General features: G+C 41.7%; 1 protein-coding gene across 5 annotated transcripts in view; it reads right to left on the reverse strand.

The window, feature by feature from the left end:
- Positions 1-26,166, reverse strand: part of CNTN4 (contactin 4) — an 814,349-nt gene that overhangs the window by 12,301 nt on the left and 775,882 nt on the right. For 4 of the 5 annotated variants that reach the window (XM_074344446.1, XM_074344447.1, XM_074344448.1 and 1 more), the window contains 8 exons: positions 15,192-15,367; positions 12,035-12,155; positions 8,078-8,236; positions 5,658-5,807; positions 3,748-3,818; positions 2,466-2,700; positions 981-1,093; positions 232-418 (listed from right to left, as the gene is read on the reverse strand). In XM_074344446.1, the coding sequence (XP_074200547.1) occupies positions 232-418; positions 981-1,093; positions 2,466-2,700; positions 3,748-3,818; positions 5,658-5,807; positions 8,078-8,236; positions 12,035-12,155; positions 15,192-15,367 (1,212 nt within the window). The remainder of the gene's footprint in view (positions 1-231; positions 419-980; positions 1,094-2,465; positions 2,701-3,747; positions 3,819-5,657; positions 5,808-8,077; positions 8,237-12,034; positions 12,156-15,191; positions 15,368-26,166) is intronic. The other variant, XM_074344450.1, reaches the window with a different exon arrangement.

Consider the following 26,166-nt stretch of genomic DNA (forward strand, 5'->3'; position numbering starts at 1 on the left):
CGCAAAGAAGTGGCCCTTCCCAGGGAGGAGAAAACATTTATCTTTCTGTCCTCCGGAGCAATGAATTTTGCATGGTATTCCGAAAGGTTCAGCTGAAGTGCTGAGGTAAATCTGCATCTCCAAAATGATACCAATTAGTATGCAAATGATCACTGGGAGGTGGGGATGGGGAACGAACTTGGAATATGTTTGATGAATCCCTAAAATATTTCCGAACAAGAATGTTCTTACGTGGCTTTCTGGTCGTCACGTTGACCGTCGCACTGGAGGGGCCCGTCCCAGCAGAATTATACGCCTTGACGGCTAAATGATACAGAGCGCTGCCTTTTAAGTTGGTGATTTTGGTCGATGTCTGATTTCCTATGGTTCGTATTTTTCTGGCATTTTCTTCCTTGTCATCATGTCTCCAGTATTTAACCTGAGAAAATCAAAAGGAAGACCTTGGACAGCATATCTACTGGGGATATTTCCAATGTCATCCGGTGACTTTTTTTAAAGCAAGGTTCTTAAGACACAGTTAATTTTCTCTATAGCAAGTCCTAAGCCGAACTTTCAGACCAAGAGCTTTGTATACGCTGAGAAAGTCTCCACAGTAAAAAAGGCCCCCTTTGTGTTCTTAGCTTCACAGTGAGGTGGCAACTTGGTGTAACCATGGTCGCGTGTTTCTCTCTTTTTCCTCACCTTGTTTTGAGCCCAGGTGATCCTGGGTGTGTCAGAAGTCAGAGCTCATTTTGTCAACCACCTTATACATGCTTAGACCGGCGTTTTGACAGGTGTCTCTGGAGTGTACCACGGAGAGGGGGGATCTCACAGTGAAATGCTCGGTGCTTCCATTAATGCTCCACCGGTAATCACTGTTTTCTAAAACAAGTACCTCTAAAGGGGAGTCAAGGTTTTCTTCCCATCAGAGTGTGTCTGGAGAGTTCTCCCTGAGACATGGGGACTCTTTCCCAGAACCAAGGCACCAGTCTCTTGCTTACCTCGTAGCCCTGTATCCGTCCTCTGTTCTTCTCCATGGGGGAGGCCCAGAAGACTTCAATGTCTGTTGCAGAAAGACTTCTGGCAAAGATGCTGGCTGGTGGTTTGGTGGGTTCTGCGGGTGAGCATGGAAGGAGTGACTACTCTATCTGCTGCATCGGAATAGGATTCTAGATACTAGCATGAGAAGACATAAAGACTCCATGATCATAGAATAGTCTTAATGAAACAGGAGGGAAGGGGGCAGGGCACAACCGTCAAAAGAATGAAAAAGCAATCGAGGAGAGGACACACACTGGTTAGAACCAACTCGGCCCAAGATGGTGGAAGATTTGACTTCCAGTAGACCTTGAGCCTCATTACACACTCGTTGTAATAGATTAGCTGCTAAATGACACACCTACAGGCACCATGACAGTTCCCAGGCCGACACTAAAAGGCCCCAAAGTGAGCAAGGGCCCAATACCTGGAACTCCCTGCACCTTCCCCAAAATTGCTGGAATCCTCCTCCCACTTGTCAGCATGTGAAATTACCCCACCCATAAAAACTAGCAACCCCACACCCTGGGGCCCCCTGTCTTGCCTTCTGAGACAGCCCCACTCTGTCGATGGAGTGTGTACCTCCCTGAATCAATCTACTTCCACTTTATTATGCAATGTGTATCTCCTAGGGCCGTTCTCACCTTCCTGGATGACCCCATGCTCTGGGGCTGCCCTCCCTTCTGAGACGTACTGCACTCTGTCTATGGAATACGTATCTCTCTAAATAAACTTGCTTTCGCTTCACAGTGGCTTGCTCTTGAATGCTTCCCGGCAGGAGAGACATGAACCTAATCTCTGCTAACACTTAGTGATCATGATATTCTGAGAGCCGGGTGAGCACAAAGGCAGGAGAAATGAGTGAGAACCCCTAAACGGCATGACAATGTGCACAATCACGTTGCTTTGTGACTTACCTGTCTCGTTAATAAAAGAGGAATTTATGAGTCCACTATAGGACTCATGAAAACATAGGTGGTGAGAGGAAATGCAAATTCTATTTTGGTATTCACTTAAAGGCATAAAACAAAATATAATTCTGTTGAACGTAATATATATAGAGTTTCAATATCTTGTAACCTAGAATGAAAAAGAATCTGAAAAGGAATCTATGGATGTACGTGTATGACTAAAGCATTATGCTGTGCACCAGAAATTGACACAACATTGTAAACAGATGATATTTCAATTAAAAAAAATATGTATACATGAAGATCTCACATGGTACCTGCGATTCTGGTCCTGAGCACTGGAATTAATCATGGATAATCATTTGTTTTTATAGACAGTGGAGTTGCTATCTTTCTAAGAGATTGGTGGTAGAGAATGAATCATATTTCTCACATGACACTTTTCTCAAATCAGGAAACGCCTTCAGTTTCTGAGGAGAGTGCTAAACTGACTGTACGTTCTGAAATCAACATCTCAGAATTGAAGAAACATCCTACCTTCTTCGGCAGAGTATACCACCGTGGTGGGGCTGAAAGGGCCTTCTCCTTTATTGTTGAAGACGCCCACTTTAACCTCAAAGGGAGAGAAGGGCCGCACACTCTCGTTTCTGAACACGTATCTGGAAGCGTCGGCTGAGGCCAGCACGGTCAGCATCCAGATCATCTTCCCGTAAGGCCGGAAGGCCACCACGTAACCAAAGCCTCTGCCGTTCTGTAATTCCTCAGGGACCGTCTGGGAAGGAAGGGAGGGGGCCTTCAGAAATCACAGCGGTCTGATTCAAATGCTAACACTGTTTTATTCCCCCCCAACCCCCGCCTTGTCCACATCCTTCCCCACCTATCTTATGGTGGTTGAGTCTTCCATTTGGGACTTGCCATCAGTCCACCTTAGATATTCAGGGGGTATTGGAGCTGAGGTTAAAAAATCAAGGAATACCTGCAGTGGAGAGCCTGGCTTCCTGATGGGGGAGACCCAGCTCTGAACCTGTTGAAAATGACTGTGGAAGATACAGGGACCGTTGATCTGAAACCCAGCACTGCCAGCATGTACCGTCTAATACTGATCTCTGTCCTGTGCCAAACACACTTGTTGACACAGATCTCAAGAAAGAAGTCAGGGCCATCCTGGCTCTGGCAACATCTTCCCTCTCGGAGCGCAACGGCTGAGCTGGCAGGGCTGAGTGATTTCTCTCACTGCTGGGGTTTCAGTTAAATCAAAGATCTGAAAGTGTAGGGTTGTTGTCTAGGATCCTTTGAAAACATTAAGGACCCTTTCTAAAACTCTGACTTCTTCTCTCAAAATCAATTTTTAATACATTGGTGGCTAACACACCTCCAGGTTGCTTAAAAAAAAAAACTAATACAAGAAGGCTCCAGCAGCAAAGCCGATCCCAGGAAATCGTGCTGGTACATGGAATCTATTGTGGGCAGATGTTTTAGATCAATTGGCTTTGCAGCAATTCAGGAAGAAAAGAAAAACCGCTTTTCTCTGAACCAGCCTTCTTTTAATGTATATATTCTATATGTATATATTTTTTCTTGTGTGGTCTTCCCTTTCATGATTGTTTTTCCTGTGATGAACTGAATTAAAACTTAACAACTGATGGACAAGCACCATCTTTTCCCGCTAATCATTAATGCCATGAGAGGGAGTCATTGCATTCAAATGGATTTCAGCTGTTAAAAACCAGAGGAGGAAACTTCCCAGACATGTTTAACATTGAGGACAATAGTAAAACAGCCTAGACTAATGTTCCTTTTTGTTCCGTGGTTCATTTACCTCCCAGGTTATAACCAGTTCAGATTTGCTGCCTCCACCACCACTGACGTTAGCTGGGGTGACTTCGGGGACTGTTTAGGGAGACAGAAAAAAAAAAAAAGTCTTGTCAGATGGCAAAAGCGAATGAGTGCCAGGAAAGTGGTCTAGCTGAAGTGTCTCACTTTAAACAAATATTCTAATGCATACACCTTTGTCTTCTGAGATCAGAAATGGTATGGTCCAGGGATCCGAAGCATCAGCTCAAGGAATGAGATGGACCAAGGAAGTTGCTATGAGTTACCTGTTTCCCATTCAACAAGGTACACGTGTTATCTGACATGATGGACATGTTCAGCTCCACCCCTGGAAGCCGAGGTTCAGTGGGATGCGGAAAGGAATGAGGTCCTGGTTCTAATGCTTGGGTAGGCGTTTATTAGCCAGGTGGCGGTACACAAAGGAGAGACAACACACACTCTGCCCCCACAGAGCTTACAGTCTACTGCAAGGGAAACATGCAGAACGATGACAGAGCCACGTGGACAGTCAACAACAGCTGGTACAGACAATGGAGACGTGAGGTGGAGTTCGCAAGCAGCAGGCTGCTCAGAGCAGGTCTGGGCTAATGGCTTCTTGGAGGAAGGCGAGTTTTGAGCTGGGTGTTGAAGGAAGTGGTGGACAGAGGTTGACCCCTGGCTCACTGTGCTTAAACTCTTTGATCCCCAGTTTTCTCTGTAAAAGAGGGGAAATTGCGCTAGCTTCCTCTCCGGGATTGCAGAGAGGAATCAATTATATGACGATTTTGGAGGGGGAAGAAAGCATGAGGATGAGCTATATGATCTCCATGGAAATGAAAGATTCCAGACAGAATCTAAAAATGTCTGGCTGGGGTGCAGATTTGGTCACTGGGTATGTCCCCTTGGAGAAAGCCAATGAGAGAGACCTGGATAGATTTCTGTCCAAGAATAGGGTCATAGTTCCCATTTGCTTAGGGACTTGGCTCTTCCTTCAACTACCAGTTGGCCTCATCGCAGCTGGGAACTCCACACAGGTGCATGCCTAGAGCTCCCATGCGACGTGCGAGAAGCCCAAGTTCCCACCCTGTGGATGAATTTATGATCTTTTCTCCCAGTGCTCACTCAAGCTGTGCACACAGAAACTTACACTGAACTGCCAACGGGGCTGTCATGAATTAGCAGGACGTTTCCAGTCTCAGCTTTGGGAAGGGCTTATACCCTCAGAAAATCTCACTGAACATTTCTGAGGAACTTAGTCCTGGCCACTAATGGTTGCTGTGAGCTGATTTCATTTCAAGTGTGGGATGTGCATTAACAAAAATAATAATCCTGGTAGGAAAGTCTTGGTGACAAAGGAACCAATAAGGAAAGAGCTGGCATTTGAGGGAACTAAGCAGAGTGTCTCTTTCTGAACCAGGGAACCCATTGAAGAGTGAGGACTTAACTCTGGATTGAAACTCACTGCTGGGACTCACACACAAAGAGAACAAACTAGTGGTTCCCAGTGGGGAGAGGGGAGATGGGAGGGGCAATACGGGGGCAGGGGATTAAGAGGTGCGAACTATTCCGTATAAAACAAGCTACAAGGGTATCTTGCACAACACAGGGAATAGAGCCAATATTTAAAAATAACTATAAATGGAGCAGAACCTTGAAAACTTGTGAATCACTATATTGAACACCTGTAACTTACATAATATTGAACATCAACTATCCTTCAATAAAAAAATAAACAACAACAACAACAACAAAAGAAACTCACTGCTGGTTAAGCTGAGCACCTACTGGCCTGATTTCTGATCATTATGGTCATGCGAGGGGGAGGGTGTGCTGATACAGCTGAAAAGCAAGGAGAACTCAGAGCCTTCCCCTGAGGAACAGGAGCTGCTGGAACAGACTATCCGGGGGGCTACTCACGGGCCTCTTCCGTCCGCCGCTTCTCCGAGGGCCGGCTGGGCTCCCCGATCCCAATCACATTGGCTGCAACTGTGCGGAATTCATATTCGACCCAAGGGTTCAAACCCACCACGGTCGCTGTGAACGTCTTCCCATCAATAAGTTCCGGGACTGAAAGACATCCAAAGGCGGGGATGTTTCACAGGGTCCCACGTTGGGAGGACAGGAACTTCTGTCTCTCAACAGCATCATTACTGTGTTTAGGGCACTGCTGCTGGTCTGAGGGTAGCTGAACAAACAGGGGCCACAGGGAGGTAATCCCACAATGCTCTATGCTGAACTAGTAAACTCAAATCAGACCCCAGCAGATGACATCACACAAGACTGCCTTCAAGGCCCAAAACTGCTTGTCTGTAATCATAATTGTTGTCACCTCACATGTTTTTCAACATTTACTGTCTCGTGCTGGGCACACTGTTTAATTCTTACAACTATCCTATGAGTAAGGTAAAATTATTCTCTTCATTTCTTTTTTTACTGAATGAAAGATTCTTTAGTGGGGAAGGCACAGCTCAGCGGTAGAGCGCATGCTTAGCATGTACAAAGTCCTGGGTTCAATCCCCGGGACCTCCATTTAAAAAAAAAAAAAACTTTCTAAAAGAAAGAAGTAGTATTTTAAAAAAGACTCTTTAAATTCTACCGGGCTTCACAACTTTCAAAACATTCACACACATGATTTCATATAATCCCATATCCCTTCATTTTTATTTTATTAAAAAAATTTTTACTCCATGATTTTATTTTATTTATTAGAAAGGTGGAATAGCAGAAGAGAAAAAGGCAGGACAAAAGACTAGAGTTTTCTTTCTTCAGATGTATGTAGAGGTGATTACATTATGAGTAGGATTTTATTACAATTTATTTCTCCTGATGAAGAGCTTCAATGAAAGCATCAGGTTTTTGTGGAATTTCTCTAACTCTCTTGAGGTCTAAAATGTGCCTTAGAAAGGTCAAGGGACTCACCCAAGGTCATACTGCATTTGCACTTTGACTGCACGGTCCACGCTCTATAACTTACTATCACAATGGAGTAAATAATAAGTCCACACTACTTCTATCAGTGAACTGCATTACTGTATCTAAGGAGAGAAGGTGTAAACATAAAAGGGATGAAGGACACAGAAAATGGAATCAGAGAGTCAGAGAGGCAGGATTTGACAATGTTCACCCAGCAGCCTGTGGGGAAGGGCTCCTTCACCTGAGGGCACAGCTCATTGCTTGAGGCCACAAGCCAGGAAGCTCTGGACTTTCCTCCAAGCTGGCTGAGGCTAATGACATCATCTATTCACAGTGCGGTTGAGAAAATTCAAGGAAAGCACTCAGGAGAGCAGATGGCATGTAACAAGGGCCAACACATCCTGGCTGTTTTCTTTTGTAAAAACTATCACGATCACTGTCATTATCATCATCATCTCCCTCTTCCTCCTTTGCTGCATTCTATTTATGCAGCATTTTTTTTTAAGTTTCACAATCATTTCTGCATTGGGTCATAAACAATTCTTACTATGTCCCTTTGACAAAAGAGAAAGATGAAGATGTACAGAAATCTGCTGATAAGCAGGGTCAGGACTGAAACCCATAACTCCTTAACATCCAGATCTTTCCTCTCTCTCCTTCCTAAAACACTCCTGTGACTGAGAAGAAAGTGATTCAGCTGGAAACACAGAAGCCCATTCCTGAAGTTAGACAAGCCTAGAGGAGTGCGTGACTTGCTTGCAATAACCACTTAATTTGCCCATTTTTTTTCCTCAGATGAAGCCTAAATAAAATAACAAAATGAGTCAATTTGGAGGTACTGACAGGAGCAGGGATGGTATGGCCAACCTGAGTATTTTTTAATGTAACAAAATCTCATGCCTCTTCACGTCCCAAAGTATCCATCTAAAAAAATGTGTAGCAAGTCAGGAGGCTCCACGCAGTCCTTAGATACTGGTTTCTTGAGAGCAGTGGATAAACTTTACGAGTGCCGTGATCATACAGTAATGGAACCTGCCGCTTCCTGAAGCCCTGCGCTGGTGATGCACGGGTGAATTTAGGTAATGCACAGACAGGTGATGCACTTTATTTTTATAACTAATGTATTTAAAAATGGGTGTTAAGGAAAAACATAGCCAACACAACAGACCTACTATCATTTCAGACATCGTTGCTTGGAACAAATTAAAAAACAAACACATGTGAATCAACAGAAAGAAAAATATTAAAAACTGGTAGTCCAGTTAGTTGGTTGAGGTCTAGGAAACACGGCCATAAAGTCTCATTTGAGGCTGTGTCTGAACAAGAACCCGGTTGCCCCTTGGTTTTGGCTGCAGTGTTTTGTGTGTTATGCTGAGCTTCAGAAACCCCTGTGAGATACCAGCGCCAGGCATCCAACAAGGTACCTGTATTGACTGCTTGCCAGCCCACAGAGAACGGAGTCCTGGCTTGAATGACATACATAGTGATGGGGCTGTGGTTGTCGGGTCCGGGTCTCCAGGAGAGCTGAGCTGTGCTGTCTGTAATTTCATCTATGGTCACGGCCTCGGGGGGACCTGGAGGACCTGAGAAAGAGCAAGACCTTCAGAGGTGGACCAGTGTGTTCAAATGTCCAAGCAAGTGACCACGCTGTTGAATGGGAGGGCGCTGACCTCTCCACCCGTGCATTCACCCACCCAGAGATTCATTCCTTGTCAGTTCCTTTCTGAATACCTATTAGGTGCCCCGCTTTGTTCTAGGCTCTGAAACTATAGAGATGAGTGAGACATGGCCCAGCTCCTTCCTTCCAGGGGCTCACAGTATAACAGGGAAAGCTCACAGGTACACAAAGAACTACAATAGTGTATTTGTTCTAGATGCCAAGAGAGAATATTGGGGTACCACCAGGGACGAAATTCATTCATCTACCCATCATATATTTACAAGTTTTTATCATGGGTTAGACCCTGTTATCTGGGGATACAGTGGTGACAAATGAAGACTGGAGTCTTCTGGGCACGGTCATTTCTACCCCTGGTGATCTGAGCAAAAATGACTTTAGAACTTTGGAGTCACCGTGCTGCACAGCACATTCCAGCTGCACTGTAACTACTGACTCCACCCCCGCCCCTCATTCAATGCCAGCACACACTCATGTGCAAGCGAACGGCTGTGAAAGCGACTTGTGGTCAAGAGTCCCAAGGCGATGGTTTCTTCAAAGCAATTGCCAAGTCAGGCTGGAGTCCTACGACCCACACTCGCAGTTTCTGTAAATCATACCTGTATTTTTCTACTCATCCTCTTGATGTGTATTGTTTCTGCCATTGTACTTAAACCATTGAAAACAGGAGGAAATCAGTTTTAAATGAAGGCTTGGAAATCAGAAAGAAACAGGGGGATGGAAAGTGGCTGGCAGGCAAACACAAAGCAAAGACCCAAAGCTGCCCCAGATTCCAACGTGAAGAGGCAGTTAAATGAATTTCTAACAGAGCAGAGCGGCCCTCCTCGGCAGAGAAGGTGAGGGTGAGGAAGACATCAGACAGGAAGAAGATTGTCCTAGGAGGGATTTGCTGAGGCCCAGGACAGCAACCAGATGTTCTGCCAAAATACCATCAGGACATGGCACACCGGGCAGGGAAGAAAGGGACCTTTCACAGAGTGGTGAGAAGTTACCAGCAATTTCCAGAAGTAACATTTTGTTCTGGGACTCACTTCTGCACCCTCGATGTGATGCCCTAAATTTCTCTTTCCTTTTTTAAAAATCATTTTTTATAGACCCACAGGTGAGACTAAATTTATCTTCTCCCTCCTACTCCTGAATGAAAGGTCTGGAAATCTGTATGCTGGAACTGATTAATTTTCCATGGTGACATTTCAGCATGTCAGTCTGATGCCACCCAGATAGAGCTGAGGTAACCTTCGGCTTTCCAGACTCTTATTAACCAGGTAAAGTTCAGAAGACAATATAACCTTCTTTTTTTTTTTTTTCCTACCAGCTTTCTTATCCTAGCATTCTCATCCTTTTTTTTTATTTTTTTTTTATTTTTTTAAAGAGATGCTCATTCGATGGTCTTTAAAAATCAAAGTACCACAAGGAGGAAAGTTCTCCTCTCCAAACTTAATGAATTAAATTGATAGGAAGATCAGAGCCCGCTGTTGGCAACTGAGGAGGAAGAAGATAAAGGGTTGGCATGAATGTGGCCACTGGAGGTAAGACGGAACCTCCACAGCATTGTTTGCCGTTTCTGTTCCTGCTACCCGCCCCACCGCACGGAGCTATGACCTTACAGAACGTTTACCAGCTTGCTTTTGGGGAAGTTGGGGCTCTCTTTCAAAATGACAAAATGAGCAAATGTTTATCCTCTGAGCAAAATGTTAACGTGGTCTGGGGCTCATAGAAGTGTTTGTCACGGGCAACCGCAGAAGGAACGATGGTGTTACACCAGCGTCCCTGCTTCCTTCTCCGGGAAGGTGGCTTTTCTACCTGCCATTCGAGGGCTGTAAATTACACAAAGTAAATAGCAGAGAATCAAGGAAGCTAGAGCCAAGACTCAAAGCTTCACGAGTTTCAAATACAAAAATCTCTTACAGGGCAGTGAAATGAGTATCTACCTCCCCTCTGAAATATGCAGAAAAGCTGCAAAGGCAGAAGCCAGAGGAGATAAAACGAGAAATTATGGTTTAAAATGGCATATTAATTTATTGGCCTTATTAACTGATTAGGCTAGATTTTCTTTTAGACTGCGTTTGCAAATTCCTCTTGGTATTTAATGTTATTTTCTGTGAAATGAAGTATACAATATCATTTAAGAACTTCAAGTATTACTGATTTAAATATTTATTAGTCTAATTTATTTCTGTTTAAACTGCTGATCTGAACATTATCCTAATTAAATAGAGGATACATTTTGAGCAACAGAATTCTTTTGTTCCCAAGGGGAGAGAAGACCAGCTCTGGTGTATTTTATAATGGAAATAAACACGTTCCTGTAAGTTACTCTATGGCTAACTCTATCCAGGTTGGAAGATTTTTCTCTTCTCTGTACCACTAGAGAAAGGTTTTTAAGGCATTTTAAAGGGGAACCAAAGTAGACATGATGGAAAGCTATTTTTCCTTAACCTCTCCTGACAGTTTTAGTTGCTGACTCCCACACAACTCCCCCACATCACATTATACCCAGAGGAGATAGCAACACTTTTGGGTATTTCCAATAATATCTTGTTCTCTGTGCACTCAGATTCACCCTGCCTCCAAATCTGATATCACCGGGATTTTTGTTTCCTTGCACACAGAGTTCTACTGGCCAAAGATCCCTGAATGCACACAGTTAGGGTTCGTATAAAGGAGATGCTGGCCAAGAGATTACTTTGATGTTCTGATTTGGCTTGGCATTTCACTTTAGAAAACGTCTGAGCATGCACCAGTTTGATTCTGGTATATACACTGGTTCACAAAGATCTGAATTTTAATTGAAAACTATTTCTTAAAAGTCTACTTATCGAGATTTGCAAATATTAACTACTATATATAAAAATAGATAAAAAAATTTCTGTATAGCACAGGGAACTATATTCAATATCTTGTAATAACCTTTAATGAAAAAGAATATGAAAGTGAATGTATAGGCATGACTGAAACATGATGCTGTACACCAGAGATTGATAGACTGTAACTGACTATACTGCAATTAGAAAAAACCAAAAACCAAAAAACAAACAAAGTCTACTTATTGTTCCTTTACACAATAGTTTGGCCAGGCTCAGCCAAGCCGCTTGCAGCTGCTAGGATGAAGTTAGGCCATATCGGTTGTACGCAACAGAACCTCACTCATATCAGTGTTTACATCAACCCTCTGCTACTTTACTACATCCGAGGCAGTTAGAAGGTATTTTCCTGTAAAGTCGTATTTTAGGAACTGAACAGAACTATTAACTCTCGGGGTTAGTTAGTTAATAACTAACTGGCGGGGAACTGGTAATGATCTCATTTAAGTCCCTCTTACATCAGTGAGCTAAAACACTTATTTGATTTAGCCCAGATGAAACATTAAAAAGCACAGTTTGATCCCTCTTTAAGCCATTTGCTTTTCTTCAACTAAAGTTACCCCAGAAGGTCATATCAACTCTGACACCATAGTTCAGGGCACTGGGGGCACACACAGGAGCTTTTTTCAGTACAGAGTAAGTGGATTTGCTCTGCACCTTCTGATCCCCTATAAGAACCAAATGCACATGAAACTCCTGTTGACTCTTACCCACTGCTTACAATGTTCAGCTTCTACTGACATTCCCCCCATAATTCTAAACCATTGAGGTTTTTAGAACTCTGTGCAGGAGTAGATATCACAAAGGTGTTTTAAAAACAGACACCAAAACTCCCATACCTCTTACAATCAGGTCAGCAGCAGCAGACAGCTTGTCTACACTTGTCTGGACCATGCAGACGTATTTGCCAGCATGTTTCAACTGAATGTTTCGGATCATCAAATCACCAGCTGAATCCTGCTGATAAAGTGGGGGAAAGTGGCTACAATTACTTTTTAATGAGCTCTAAATATCATTATCACATGAAGGACACTGTGACTAATGGGTTTATTTTACACTGGCTGATGAAAACATCAGTGATGCAAGCCACGGCCTATTGAAAAATACGCGTGCCCGCCCGAGAGATCAGAAGAGGAGCATCTTCAGAACACATGTCGGACAAGACCTCAGGTGTCTGGCATCTCTGGAACATTTTGCCACCCATGTTGGAAGCACTTAAAACTTATGTAAAGTGGCCGCTTATCTAGTCCTGTGGGCTTCTTCAAACATGCCCTCAGTCGCCTGCAGCCTGTGCTGGCACTCCGATACTTTGGCACTCAGTATTTGGAAAGGGGACACAAGCAAGCCCACATTTGGAGGCATCTGTATGTTACTGCACAGTCCCGTCTGAGAGCCAGCATTTTGATTGCTCCCAGATTTGAATTAAAGAATCAGAAGGACCAGACTCTCTGAGGAAATCTTGCATCACCTAGTGTGGAAAGGTGCTCATTTCTTTTCCAATGCCAAATGTATGTTTGATTAGCAGATGAACAGGACTAATTATATCCTGGTATGGATGTCTCTGGGCCCTAGAAATACTTCTACACTGTTTGCCAGCCCAGTACTTTTAAAAAATAGGCGGAGATGCCTCTACAGGCTATCACGAAGGTGGTTTTAACTGAAGAACACCGCTACGCCTTGGAGTTTGGTTTCATAGCTCTGTTAATCAGAAGCTTGGAGAATAGCTGTTTGAGCAAGAGAACACCCTAGAGGTCAGATTCAGGAAGCAATGTTCATTTCTTAACGTTGACGATGACAAAATAACAGAGGTTATTTTGGCCCTGTTGCTATTCTGCCAAATGACAATAATATCTGATAACACTTGATGGTGTGTAATGCAGAGCAGGCACGTTATTACAGAACTTCCTAGTGCTTCAGTTGTACTAACTCACTAAGGACCCACGCGTCCTATGGGTTATCCTTACTCGACAGATAAGGAAACACAAGCACAAAGAGGTTCTCCAACTTGCCTAAAGTCGCTTAGCTAGTCAATGGCAGAGCCAGGACGTGAGCCCACAGGGTCAAGCTCCGCTCCTTACTTGTAAGTATAATATCACCTGGAAGGATCTGCTTCTCATTGTAAATTGATGTGTACTTGGTTTCCTTCCTTGGTTGTGGTACAACATATTACATATTCACCCAGGGCGATGGAAGATATGGAACTGCCCATAGTTGTAAACAGAATCAGAAGAAAGAGAAGAGAGAGCTGAAGTTTCGGGACTTAGTTGTCAGGGGCTGATCCCTGCTGTGCCACTTCCTGTAAGTCTCTTAACCTCTCTGGGCCCTAGTTTATTGACCTGTGAAAGAAGGATGCATTGCCTACTGTGCTAGCTTGTGAGAATCAAATGAGATTGGATGCGTACATGAAATCCTGAAAACTGTGAAGCACAGGATAAATCTAAACTGGTGTTATGGGTGACCATGATCCATTTTCTCTGTGAAACCACTACGTCCAAGATATTAAATCTAATTGAAGAAGAGCTGTGATTTTTTTTAATCAGAAATCTTTTTTATTTATAACACTGGGGTTCTCATCCAGATTCCACCGTCTACTAATCAACTCCTATAAATGCTCAGTAAGATAGGATAATGGTTACCACATTTCACACAGATTCTGTGAAGATTTAAGAGCTTATATTTGAAAATATGTGATAAATGATTAGGTACTTTGCAAACATAAGGTATCATCATCATTATTATTAACACTTCTTTATCTAAGACATTTCATGTGTTCGGACCTTGATTGTAGGCTTAAACAAAAAATATGCCTCGCAAGGGGCTGTGTGCAGGGAAGGGGGAACGTCATATTGGTTTTAAGGAAGTGCCGACACTATTGCAATAATTCGTTTTATCACCAAGGGCTTGAAGGTCAAAGGCACTAGCTGTAGCCTGGAGATTTGAGGGCACAGCAATCCATTAACAGAATTTTCTGATGGTGTGGTTTACAGCGTGCTCTCCTTATTTGCAAATTTTGACCAGACTTGTGTTTTTAAAGTAAAACTGAAACAAAATAAAAAATAAAGTCAGGACTGAGGTAAGAGTCCCACAGAAGGAGACCACAGTAACTTTCTCTTTCCCTGCAAAGTTGTCCAGACCAAACTGTTCACTGAGACCTACATTTACGTTCCCACCAAAGAGAACAAAACAGCATCGACTTATCTTCCCTGACTGTGGTCTGTTCTGTTCCCAGCTGAACACTTAGAGGTGATTAGAGGACAAGGAAATAGTAACATTTCTCCCAACCACCATAGGTTGGCTCTACCAAGCATGGTTTCCACTATCCTGACCCAGGAAGTAGAAACTGCAAAATGAACCTGACTTTGGAACGGCTTCCTTCTCTCTCCTCGTGTCCAGTGCAGACTCTGCAGATGGGAACGGTTGTGGGGGCTCCCACTGCACTGAGCTCTCACAGTGTGTGGTGCAGTCCTGACTTTTGCACTTACTTCTTAGCGATGGCTGACTGGTGTTAGCAGTACTATCACAGAAGAGACAAACACGTCCCATTCGAAAGGCCAATGAGAGGGATTCCAAGGACAGCAGTCCCCAGAAAGTAGTCAGTGCTTGATTCTACTGCGGGGTGTCCACCTGTGCCTCTGCCCTGGCTGATATGCAGCCAATCCAGCATAAAGTTCTGTAATTTAGTAGCTATGAGGCTAAGGCAAGACATGTAACTCCCACGAGCCTCAGTTTTCACCTTCATACACAGTGAGGAATAACTCATCTGTAGGCTAAGGACTATGAGCATTAATAAAAGGCCTGGCATATTGGTTGCTCAACCAGTGGGGCCGCATATATCATGCAAAAAGGAGCAGACGGTAACCAAGAGGTTTTTGAAATAAGGTATTTGAACAAAATCACCGAAGAATAACTTTATTCCAAGTTAGTCTAAACGAGTTGAGTCCTTTTGAGAAGTGTGGTCACAGTGCTTCCTGTAGACAGTCTGATATCAATACTTACCCCTCCGACTCTTTCGAAGTGGTCCCCATCTTTGTCAAAGTTGATCAGGTGCCCATTGAATGACCAAGTGAACACGATGTCTAGCGAGTGGTCGTGGGTTACCTGGCACGGCAGAACAATACTTTCCCCAACGGTGACGTCCATGCTGGCAGGGGGTACCATCACCCTTGTTGGATCTGGAGAGTGGAAACAGAACAAAACAACAACAGAGCGGGTGAACTTGTGTGGACAGAAAATGCAGACTCCACATGCAGGAGGAAAGACTAAGCAGTTGTGCTTTATTTTTTTCTTAGGCTGTGACTGGCAAACCTCAGTCATCTGGGAAGCTCAGATTCGGGCCGGGAGGTCATCTTTAATATGAAAAGATGAAAACGCTCATTATGTGAACCTGCACAGAGCAACAGAACTCGGCTGGGGTGCACTGAGGTTAGATCTCTTAAGACACCTCTGGAAGGAAGGGCTTCCTTCTGGCAGTCGGCTCGGAAATTGCCTCTTTAAAAAGGTTTTTAGATCTCCCCAGTTTCACTAGAAAGCAATCTTTCAGCTGAGTACAAACAAGAAATCCATGTTAATTGGCAGTTTGTTGGGCTTTCCTTTTTTCTATTATAAAAGTGATACATGTTGAGTATGGGGAATTTAGAAAATTCAGGAAAGTTAAAAGAAGGAACCAAAGAAACCAAAATAAAACAAAACAAAGTCCTATTTAGTCTCTGACTGTCCAGATAAAAAAAAATCCCTATTTTCATTTTAGGTTAATTTCCTCCTGTCTTTTGGATTCATAGTTTTTCAGTTGTTTGTAAACATGCTACACATATGATTTGCCTGCCTTTTCCCTCTGCTTAATGTAAAATAGGTTTATATCTTTATCCACATATTTTTATAATCTGCGTAATATTCTATTAAGTTAACAGCATCAACCATTTTGAAACTAGTCAACATTTCGGTACATTTTATTATACTATAAGTGTAAACTATGCAGTAATGAACATCACCGACAAAACGATGGCTGCATATTACTCCTTTAAAGTGAGGACTACTAATTTGTTTTGAAATTCACTCTTTACATGGCAGTTCTAATTGGGAATGGAACGGGAGACTTGCTTGGCCAAGAGAGTTTATCAGCTCCAAAACTACATTCACTTATAGGTAGCCTCTTATTTTCACTGCAATATGATTTCATAAACGGTGTCAGAGAGTAAAATGGTGAAAAGCAATTTGACTTAAATAGAAAGGTCATGTAAGTGCCTGAAGAACGAAATTATGAATCCAGGCAGATTCCAGAAATTTCTGTGTACTAAACCAAATAAAACCAACCAGACAAACCACAATAAAGATGACAAATCAAAAGGAAACAGAAACAATAAAAAAAACCAATGGCGCATCCTCTCCCACGTTCACAGGGTTGTGTTTCACAGGTTGTGCAGCATGTAAACATTTACTGCATGTAGCTCCTAGATTAACTCTCAGCTGGGAATCATGTCATAGTATCTCATAGGAGACTTCTGACTGGTCTTACTTTTCAACAATCCACACTAAAATTTCCTCTTTAAAGACAGCATTTAAAGCAGGTTTCTACCCTTTCATCCAAATACGGAAAGCAAATATCTCAGGTCCTTAGAAAAGGAAGGTTTTTGTCCATAAATAGATTATAACCTAGTGGTGGGACACATTTCTGCTGTTTTCTGAACCTTGAGAAAGATCATAAGTGGACGGGTATGCTTTTAGTCACTGTGAAGTGAGAATTGAAAAGCAGGTACTTCTAGCTAAGAGGTAATGGGAGAGAAAACTGTTTATTTCAAAACCTGAGGCTTTTGCAAGTCACATAATCAAAATCTGCTCTATTGACTGACTGACCCACAGGAAAAGATACACATTGAGCTTGTTTTTTTTTTTTTAAATGAGGGAAAGAGCTGAGAGCAAATCACCTTAAAATAATGCTAAGCAAAAAATCTGAAAATATTGACACAACATTGTGAAATGACTATTACTCAAGATAAAAATGTTAAAAAAATCTGAGAATAGCTTATCACTTTGACTTAACATGTCATTTATCATTTTTTAATTTAAATTTTTATCTATAAAATGAAGATTGGAACATATAATTCCTGGTCAAAATGATATAGGTCTATGTTTTTTATTTGGCAAGACATCACATTATTCTACTTTAAATAGTTGTCCACTGATTTTGCATTTTAGATATTCATTTTAAGGTACCTTCATTTATCTGTTGATTTATCCACTGAGCATGAGTTTTGTGTGATATGAATAACAGTGTCCTCGTACTAAGAGAGATATAAAAAACTGGGGGGAATAATAACATTGGTAAAAACTAACTGAGCCCCTTACATTCTGGACACCACGTTACCTGCTTGACACTGATTATTTCATTTATTCTTAACAAACAGGTAGTATTATCATTGCTATTTAACAGATGAGGGAAAGTGGTGCCTGAGAGTAGTTAAGGTACCACCTATTGTGCGAAGCTGCCTCCCTTCATGTAGCTGGAAAGATGATCTCCCTTCACAAGCCATCCAGAGAGCAAGCCTAAGGGTGTAACACAGCACTTCGCACTCCGGCTTCTGTGTGGTCAGCTGGGGATCTGCAAATGCAGGAGAAACTCAAAGAAGGCCATGGCGTGAAGACGGTTTCGGAGGACTTCACTGCAAGAGTATTGAGGTTACTGCCTTCGACAGGTAAGAGGGAGTGATGATTTTATGCCTACAAAGCTGGCTCTGGCTATAAGCTTACACATCAAATTGGTGAGTGCAGAGTCAAATGTCCAGACTCAAGTCCTTGAACATGTCTTGCTCCCTGTCTCCTGACAACTTCTGGGTGAGTAGCAAGGAGCTGGCACGTACCCCAAAGCCTAGAGCCATCTGCGATTCTGGCTCATGTCTTAATTGTCATTTGTTTCCAAAAGAAATGTCCATCCCTTTGTGCACATGGAAGGATCTGGGACAGATGTGATTATTGGTGAACTCAGTTGCCTGTTAACCAAGGACCAGAGAAGTTCCCTAAATCAAGGATTATGCTGCTACAGTTGCCGTGCTGACCGCTGCTAATTCATTCACTTAGCACCTGTCACCGATTCACATTTTGAGACCTGAAGCAGCAAGGATCAACGCAAAGGAAGCCGAGCGCTGTACACACACCAGAGAGGTCTCCTTGGGACCAGACTAGATTAAACTAAAGAGGTTCAAAAACTCATTAGCTCCTCGGTTTTCTCAAATTGTAGGCTTGTTCTGTACTCCTGTCTTCTGTGTTGTGAATTCCGATGCTTTTTACTTGATTAATTTCCTTACATTTGAATACAAACACTGTACACAAATAAACAGATGGCTTTTCAAAACAAAACTGTCTCCCTTCCTTTGGTTTTAATTCATCAAGATCAGGAAGAACTTGTATTTACGACTTCTGTTCTGAAGAGTCACTCCAGCTATTGTTCTGTGCATAGAACTCTCAAAGGCAATTAGGACTCAAGATGTGAATTGATGTCTGGATTTGGATGTAATTAAATAGCAACAATAAACAGGACCAACAACACCCCTAAACTTTCCAGCTTATGGTTCATTCATCCTGTGGAGAATGATAAATTCAGAACTCCAGAGGATTGCTGCTTAAGAATATATGTGTATATATATATATATGTATTTTCCAAGTGCTTAACCGTCCTAGAATGAAAAAAATCCCTTTATGCTTTACAGTTTTTCTATAATATAGAGAGGACAGAAAGTAAACCAAGTGTTTTTTTCCTAAAGATGATAGCAACCACGAGAGAGATTTAATTATTAACCACTCTGTTAATGATTAGGTCAACAGGTGCGTAAGTCGTAACTCTTATTATCCAAGTTCTACTACATCCTGACATGCGCTGTTCGTAGGAAAACTTTCTGATTTAGGGCTTTTATTATCTGTAAAAACAAGCGCCTGAGGGTTTATAGGATAGGAATTCCATTTTGATGCTGCCTACCTTTTACTATACCGACCCCTCCATCTCGGTTTATAATTTCTTTACCTTTCCCACACAGGACCAAGACACTCACTTGGCGCCGATTGGAAAAGTATTTAATGTGTGTTTTAGTCATCTTCATTCAGGGGTGGTATACATCTCCTTTTGTTAGTGAATTTCGTGACTGCAGTGGTTTTGATCATGCCTTTTAGTCAGGTTGTGTCTTCTTTTCTAAATTTGAGAGGGAGATTTTTAAAAATGGGATTCTTTAAAAACAGAAGCAGCTAGTCAAAGAGCTGACAGTCAGCTCACCTCAAATGACACAGAAGGGGACTGGGTAGAGAACAATTCTTAACAGTCCTTAAATGACACCACAAAGATAGCTGGTTAATGATCACAATCAACCTAGAGGTAGAATCTTTATGGGTGAATTTAAGCACTTTCTAGTTGGTCCTATTTTTCTGATAAAAATAAAACCAGTGCTGGATGAACTATTTTTTCAAACATCAATTCTGCATAAGACACAGATCTAAAAGGAAGCCTCTAAACATGAGATGAGAATTGAAATTCCCAGTGATTTCAAGCTGGACCAATCCTTTAATTTACAATGGAATTTAATAGGGGTAAAGGCAAAAAGCTACACTTATGAAAATCAGCTACTTAGGTTCAGGCTCGGGGAAAACCGGGCTGGAAGTTCACATGGGAAAGACTTCAGCATTTCAGTCCCGACACGATCGTGCAGCTGCCAAAAGAAGCTAATGCAAGCTTAGGTGCATTAACGCCATATGGTATGCCACCTTACAGAGGTATACACCCCACCATATTTTGCAGTAGTAAGACCACAGCTTACTAGGAACATCCTTTGGATTCACTGGCAGATGAGCACACCGAGGTTTAGTGAAGGATCCAATAAATCTATAAGAGCTAAAATTAATGAAAATGTTTGACACTGAAAAATTAGAGGAGACATGAGACTGGTCTGCAAATATGGGAAGGGTTTATAGGCAGAAGATGAATTAAGCTTATTTTGTGTTGCTTCAACATAGAAAGTAAAGCGTACCTACGAGGACGCATACTTTAGCTCCATATAAAGGATTACTTTCTAATGATTTGACCTTATCAACAGGGACATGGGCTGCCTCAGGAAAACAAGCATCGCCATTTCTAGAAGTATGCAAGTGGAGGTGGTCTCCATCAGAGACAGCATGTCAGGCTGCACCGGAAGCCAGCAGGCTAGATGAAGCCTGCCATCTTTCTGAAGAGCAGATGAATGCAAGCCACCTTCCCAATGCTTTCCTGGCCACTCCACTCGGGTGATTCCTTCCTCGTGTAAAGCTTGTCAGCATTAACTGTTCTATTTCTTCGATGTTCAGCGTGAGCACTGCTGTGGAATACCATTTACATAGATTCAGTTTCTCCCCTGTAATCAGGTTCCTGGGGGTCAGGGATCACATCTTACACTTTTACAAATCCCTGGTGCCGAGCTCTGTCCCTGCTCACCAGAGATGGCTAAAGATTAAGTTGCTGATGATCTATGAATGGCCGTGCTGGTTACTGACCCAAGCAAGGACCTGAACCTTGGCATGCTGTAGACTGGGAAGCTGTTGTGCTGTATTTCTTATTATCTATCCTGACTTAAGTTGACTACAGAACACAAACAAGCAGCCGCCTAAGCGCTCACTCACTGTGCAGACTCTGACCCCCTTGTCTGCTCACTGCTGACTTCTGCCTCTAAGACCACATTTAGAATTTATTTTTGCTTGCTTCTAAAAAGGAATTCATTTTAAAAAGTAATTTATTATAAATTAGGGGTTGGGGATTAACAGACACACATAGGGAACTGTATTCAATTTCTTGTAATATATAATGGAAAGGAATCTGAAAAGAAAAAATATCTATGTTATGTGTATGTATAACTGAATCACTTTGCTGTACACCTGAAACTAACATTGTAAACTGACACTTGAATTAAAAAAAATTAAAAAAGTAAAGATAATTAGGGATCAAAATAAATAAATAAGTAAATAAAAAGGAATTTATTTAAAAAGTAACTTATTTGAAATAATTTCAATCTCACAGAAAAGTTGCCAGAAAAATGCAAAAAACTCTATCACCTTCACACAGAGCCGTCCATTGTTAATATTTTATTGCACTTGCTTATTTCATATTCTTTTCTCTCTTACACGTAACAGAGATGTGTAACAGATATATGTGGTATTATCGATAATTTATATTCATCTACTATCATTAGTCTCTTTCTGAACCTTTTGAGAGCCACTACAGGCATGTCTCATCACCCTTAAACAATCCAGTGTGTATTTCCTCCAGCAAGGATACTTTCCTAATAATCAGCACAAGACCCTCCAAATGAGGAAAGCAACTCTGCCACATCAACACTAGGCAACTCAGATCCCATTTAAAATTTGCTGACTTTCTTAGTAATGTCTTTTTATCCGTTGATCCAGGACCTCATCCAGGAATAAATGTTGAATTTAATTGTCATGCGTCTTTAGATGCCTTCAAGTGAGAACATTTCTTTAGTCTTTCCTTATCTTTTAAAATCCTTGACAGTTTTAAAGAGGATAGAGCTTACATCCTGTAGGGTGACTCTCAGCCTGGGTTTATCTGCTGTTTCCCTTCTAAGGGCATCGAATCAGGAGTTGGGTGATGAGTTATCTGGGCAGGGATTCCAAAATTACAGCAGTATCTTGATGCTCATTAAACCTCCACCCACCAGCCTTAGGTTCCACTGAAGACTCTTGCCTGAAGCAACCTCTCTGATGTGGCCAAATGGCCAGTCTCTGTTTCTGTCATTCCTTCTACATACACTAAATGACATTCTACTGTAAAGGAGAGCTTTCCTCTCTCATTCATTCATTCATTCATTCATTCATTCATTCACTCTTGGCTTCCTATTTTATTCAATGAATTGCAGTACATTACCAGTGTCACTTATTTTAATGCTCAAATTGCCCCCATTTTGGCCAGGAGCAGTTCTTTTAAGCTGGCTCCTGTGCCCTGGTGACATTTTGTTGTCATTTGTTGAGTGTTTCCTTACTTTCGGCCCCAGGATTGGTGCTTTCTCTCAGGAGGGCTGGTACTTTTTAGTGGAGGATGGTTTTGAGAAACCAAGATGTGGACAGCTCTGCACTCAGCCATTCTAGGCCCTCTCAGCCAAAGAGGTGAGTGCGCGTGCACGTGCGCGCGCATACACACACACGTACAATACACATACATCTCCATCTACAACTGTTTCTATTTGCTTAATCAACTTACGTTTCTGTTTGCTATAATCAACCCCCCAGCTTTGTCCACTGTCTCCTCTGCCCACCACCTCTGCACCTACCCTCAACTACCCCACATCCTGAGATTCTGGCCCGTAGATTCATGCCTCCATATACCTCTCCAGCCTGCCTCACTCCCCTATATCCTCAGCCTATGTCGACTCCTCTTGTGCTGGGAAGCAAAAGGATGATAGGAAGAGAAAGAAAAGAAATGGAAGGAACAACAGGACTTAGACTGCCGTAGTGTTTAAAATATAAAAATTTTAAGTGACTACCCCACAGAAAAATAAAATTAAGAAGATGGCTAACTCTAATTCTAGAGCCTATGCAATTTAAAAATTAAAGTTTTATGAAGGGGCAGGGTATAGCTCAAGTAGTAGAATCTGTGTTTAGCGAGGTCCTAGGTTCAATCCCCAGTATCTCTTCTAAAAATAAACAAATAGATAAATAAATGAATTAATTAAATAAGTTACCTCCCCTCCCCCGAAAATAAGATTAAATTAAAAATGAAAAAAATAAACAAATTTTTTAAAATTAAAGTTTTATGCTACTTCTTAGAAGAATAAATACAGAATGCATTACTTTACTAAAATTGAAACACCCTGAGTTCTGCATTTCACACCAGGGTGAAAATTTGAATCAGTACATCCATAAAATATCTATTGTCAGGAACAAGGCATTACTCAAAATTAATTAACCTTTTAGATAATCATTTATTTTTAAATAGAGGAAAATTGATTAATATTCTAATTCTTCTCTGCTAGGTTGTTTGGAAAGCAGCTATCAAAACAAGCAACAACATAGGTTCCAGTTGGTTCTTTTTCCCCTGATTTACTTTTCAAAACTCCATTCTGCAGGGAGTCAGATAGGGACGTGGGGAAGGATGGGGTGGGTGAGGTCATCCCTGAGAAATCTACACCACTTAGCTAAAAGTCCTTTTCAGATGGTTCCATTATTGCTACTTGTGAGGGTGTGAATTCTTCTCTGCTGTATTTGCTGACTGTCTCTTAGGGGGCCAGAATTCCTCACTGTCTTTGTAATTTTGGTTTGGAAGTTCATCTTATAAGGAAATTTTTTTCTTCCTCATGAACATTCCTCCATGTTATATAGTTATAAAACCCTAAACAGGTTATGTGAAGGGTTTAGGATTCGCATCCCATATGGTAGCAAAATACAGGGCATTGCACCTTATATTGTACAGACCTGGCTCTTGTTTCCTTAGGTGGACTTGCTGCCCACCCTGGCCATCAATAATTTCCCTTTCAACTACTTGAATCTGAGAATTCTCTCCTCCCTTGTATCCACCCCAGCTTCCCGGTAGGAAGCCGAGATCCAGACCCTGGCTTGAGGCGTAGGCAGCTTTAACTGCCAAAATATCCTCATGAAATAAAATACATTCAAAGCATAATCATCTAGATGTATTTGGTATTTGTTTCCAACAGTCCATTTGGGTTATAATTATTACATTTTTGGAAATCTTTTAAACATTTGATTTTTTTTCAGACGTTTACTTTTCACTTAGATATGTTTCGTACTGAGCAGCTATGGCTATGAATTGAGAATTTAAAAAAATTAAAATAAGTGGACACTATTTTTCTTTGTTTATCTTACCTCTCTATTTGTTAACACAATTAAAATATGATTTTGTTGTGTGAAAAAGTGAAGGGAACCAGTTGGAAAAAAAAAAAGCAGTGCTTTTATCTTGGCTGAAGACAAAGAAATCTTTCCTTTGTAGGTGGTGGAAAAACACAGCAATAGCATAGACTTTCACACGTCAAGGTTTTTAATCGATTCATGCCAAGAAGCACTGCCACACGGTATTGTGACCTGGTTCTTTGAACAACCTGTGCAGCTTGACAAATGACATGGGAAGAAAAAACACAAAACAAATTCTGACCCCAGACTGAGCAGAAACGGGAGGCTTCTGTAAGGTAATTTACAAATCACCCCCTGAGCAGAATGCTTACCTATCTATTTTCAAGGACTAGGAAAAAACACAAAGCAGAACTGTTTAATAAGCTTGACTGTCACCCATGGAAACTGCGATGCACACGCCAATTGAGGGTGACCAAGTGTAAGTACGTCGGAGACAAGCAGCCAAATGATAATCAAAGTTACTACATTTGCCTGGTCAAAGTGTGTAGCATAAAGCCCCTGTTTCATTATGCAGCCTGTTCTCATGACTTCCCAAGGCTCTTGGCTGCCTTTTAGGCCTCCAAGACGGTTACAACCATTCATGATGAATTTCTGTTTTGCCTTGTTTGGTATTAAATAGTCAAGTCAAAATTTGTCTTAAAATCATTCCTGGTCAACTTGTTTGCTCTTTTTTTTTTTTTTTTTTTTTTTAACCTGCCACTAGGGCAAACCACCCTTCTGGTTTTGGATTTGTGACATGTTTTAGTTGCTGGGATGTCTTTCCAAATGGACAAAAATTTTCTGCAGGTGCATGAGCTTCCACTATGAATAAAAATACTTCTCAAGCTAATTAGGAGCCATAACAGAGGGAGAGCTGGGTGCGTGACATTTACCCTCTCACGTTTTCTTTCTTTCAGATTTAAAACAAATGATCCTCATAGACTATTGGAAAGGACTATTCTCACTGACAAATTAAACGAAGCGTTTCTTCAAGTCAAGATATAATGAAAATTACACTATGCCACTTTTCAGACCGTGATTGAAGATAAAAAAGAATGATAAATGGGACCCACAGATCTCTTTGAACCATGGAGAAACATTTGTATCATATAATAATTAGAATTTTTCTTTTGGAGATGGAGGAATTACAGGCCTGTTTTTGTTGTTGTTGTTTTGTTTTGTTTTTTAGTTTTTGTTTTTTTTTTACATCAACTACATATGAGTAACTCGCCCTGATGAGTCACTGGGCAAAAAAATTCCAAAGAAATCCCTTGAATGCCAGGGAAATAAAATAAATCCCATCCTATGGCATGCATAGGAATAGTGAAATGAGGTCTTTTGCTGATTAAAGGAATATATTACTGCACCTGATGGGCGTCTGGCTGTATCTACTGACACGAGGTGAGAGAATATTTACCTAAACTACAATAGAAACGGAATGTACACCTTGAGGCAAGGGCAAGGAAGTCCACTGACCGTGCCTTCCAGTGTCACTCATCACATGCAAATCACCAACTTCCTGCAGTTTGTTACGTGGGGAAGGACCAGGGTCTGGTCAGTAGGTGGTGCTGAAGCCACAGCAGAAGGAGAAAGTGTCCCTTTTCTGTTCATCCTGCTACTCTCAGCAATTTTCCAATTCCTCTGTTTAAGGACCCTGCATCTTGGAAAAGAGGCAATAATGCTCAAAGTCTGAAGCGCTATTTCTTTGTTTGCTTACAGATTTGAGAAAAGGTCACCGAGGAGCATATGACATTTAAAAAAGAGGGTTTTCCTATCTTTGTGGGAATAATTAGGTCCCTCCCATTATTTGGTGCAGGAAGGGTTGAGGTAGAAACAAAATCAAAATTTGGCAAAACAGAATCAAACAAGCCCCCGACCCAAACCTCTGGGCCACTCTCGACTAGCTTGTTTGGAGGCTTGTCTGTAATTCTAAGTGCACTTCTGCCTGCAATCCCTCAGGATGGACGACGGTTAATAGCTCCCAGGCCCCTGCAGGTGCCGAGATGCTCCTTTTGTGTGCCTGGCAGGTAAGGCACCCTGAGTTTAGCTAACTGAGTCCTCTTCTGTTGCTCCTGAGTGTGATCTGTATGTACATTCGATGAAATTT

The sequence above is a fragment of the Camelus bactrianus genome, chromosome 17 (genome assembly GCF_048773025.1).
Source record: "Camelus bactrianus isolate YW-2024 breed Bactrian camel chromosome 17, ASM4877302v1, whole genome shotgun sequence".
In the NCBI taxonomy this organism is placed as follows: domain Eukaryota; kingdom Metazoa; phylum Chordata; class Mammalia; order Artiodactyla; family Camelidae; genus Camelus; species Camelus bactrianus.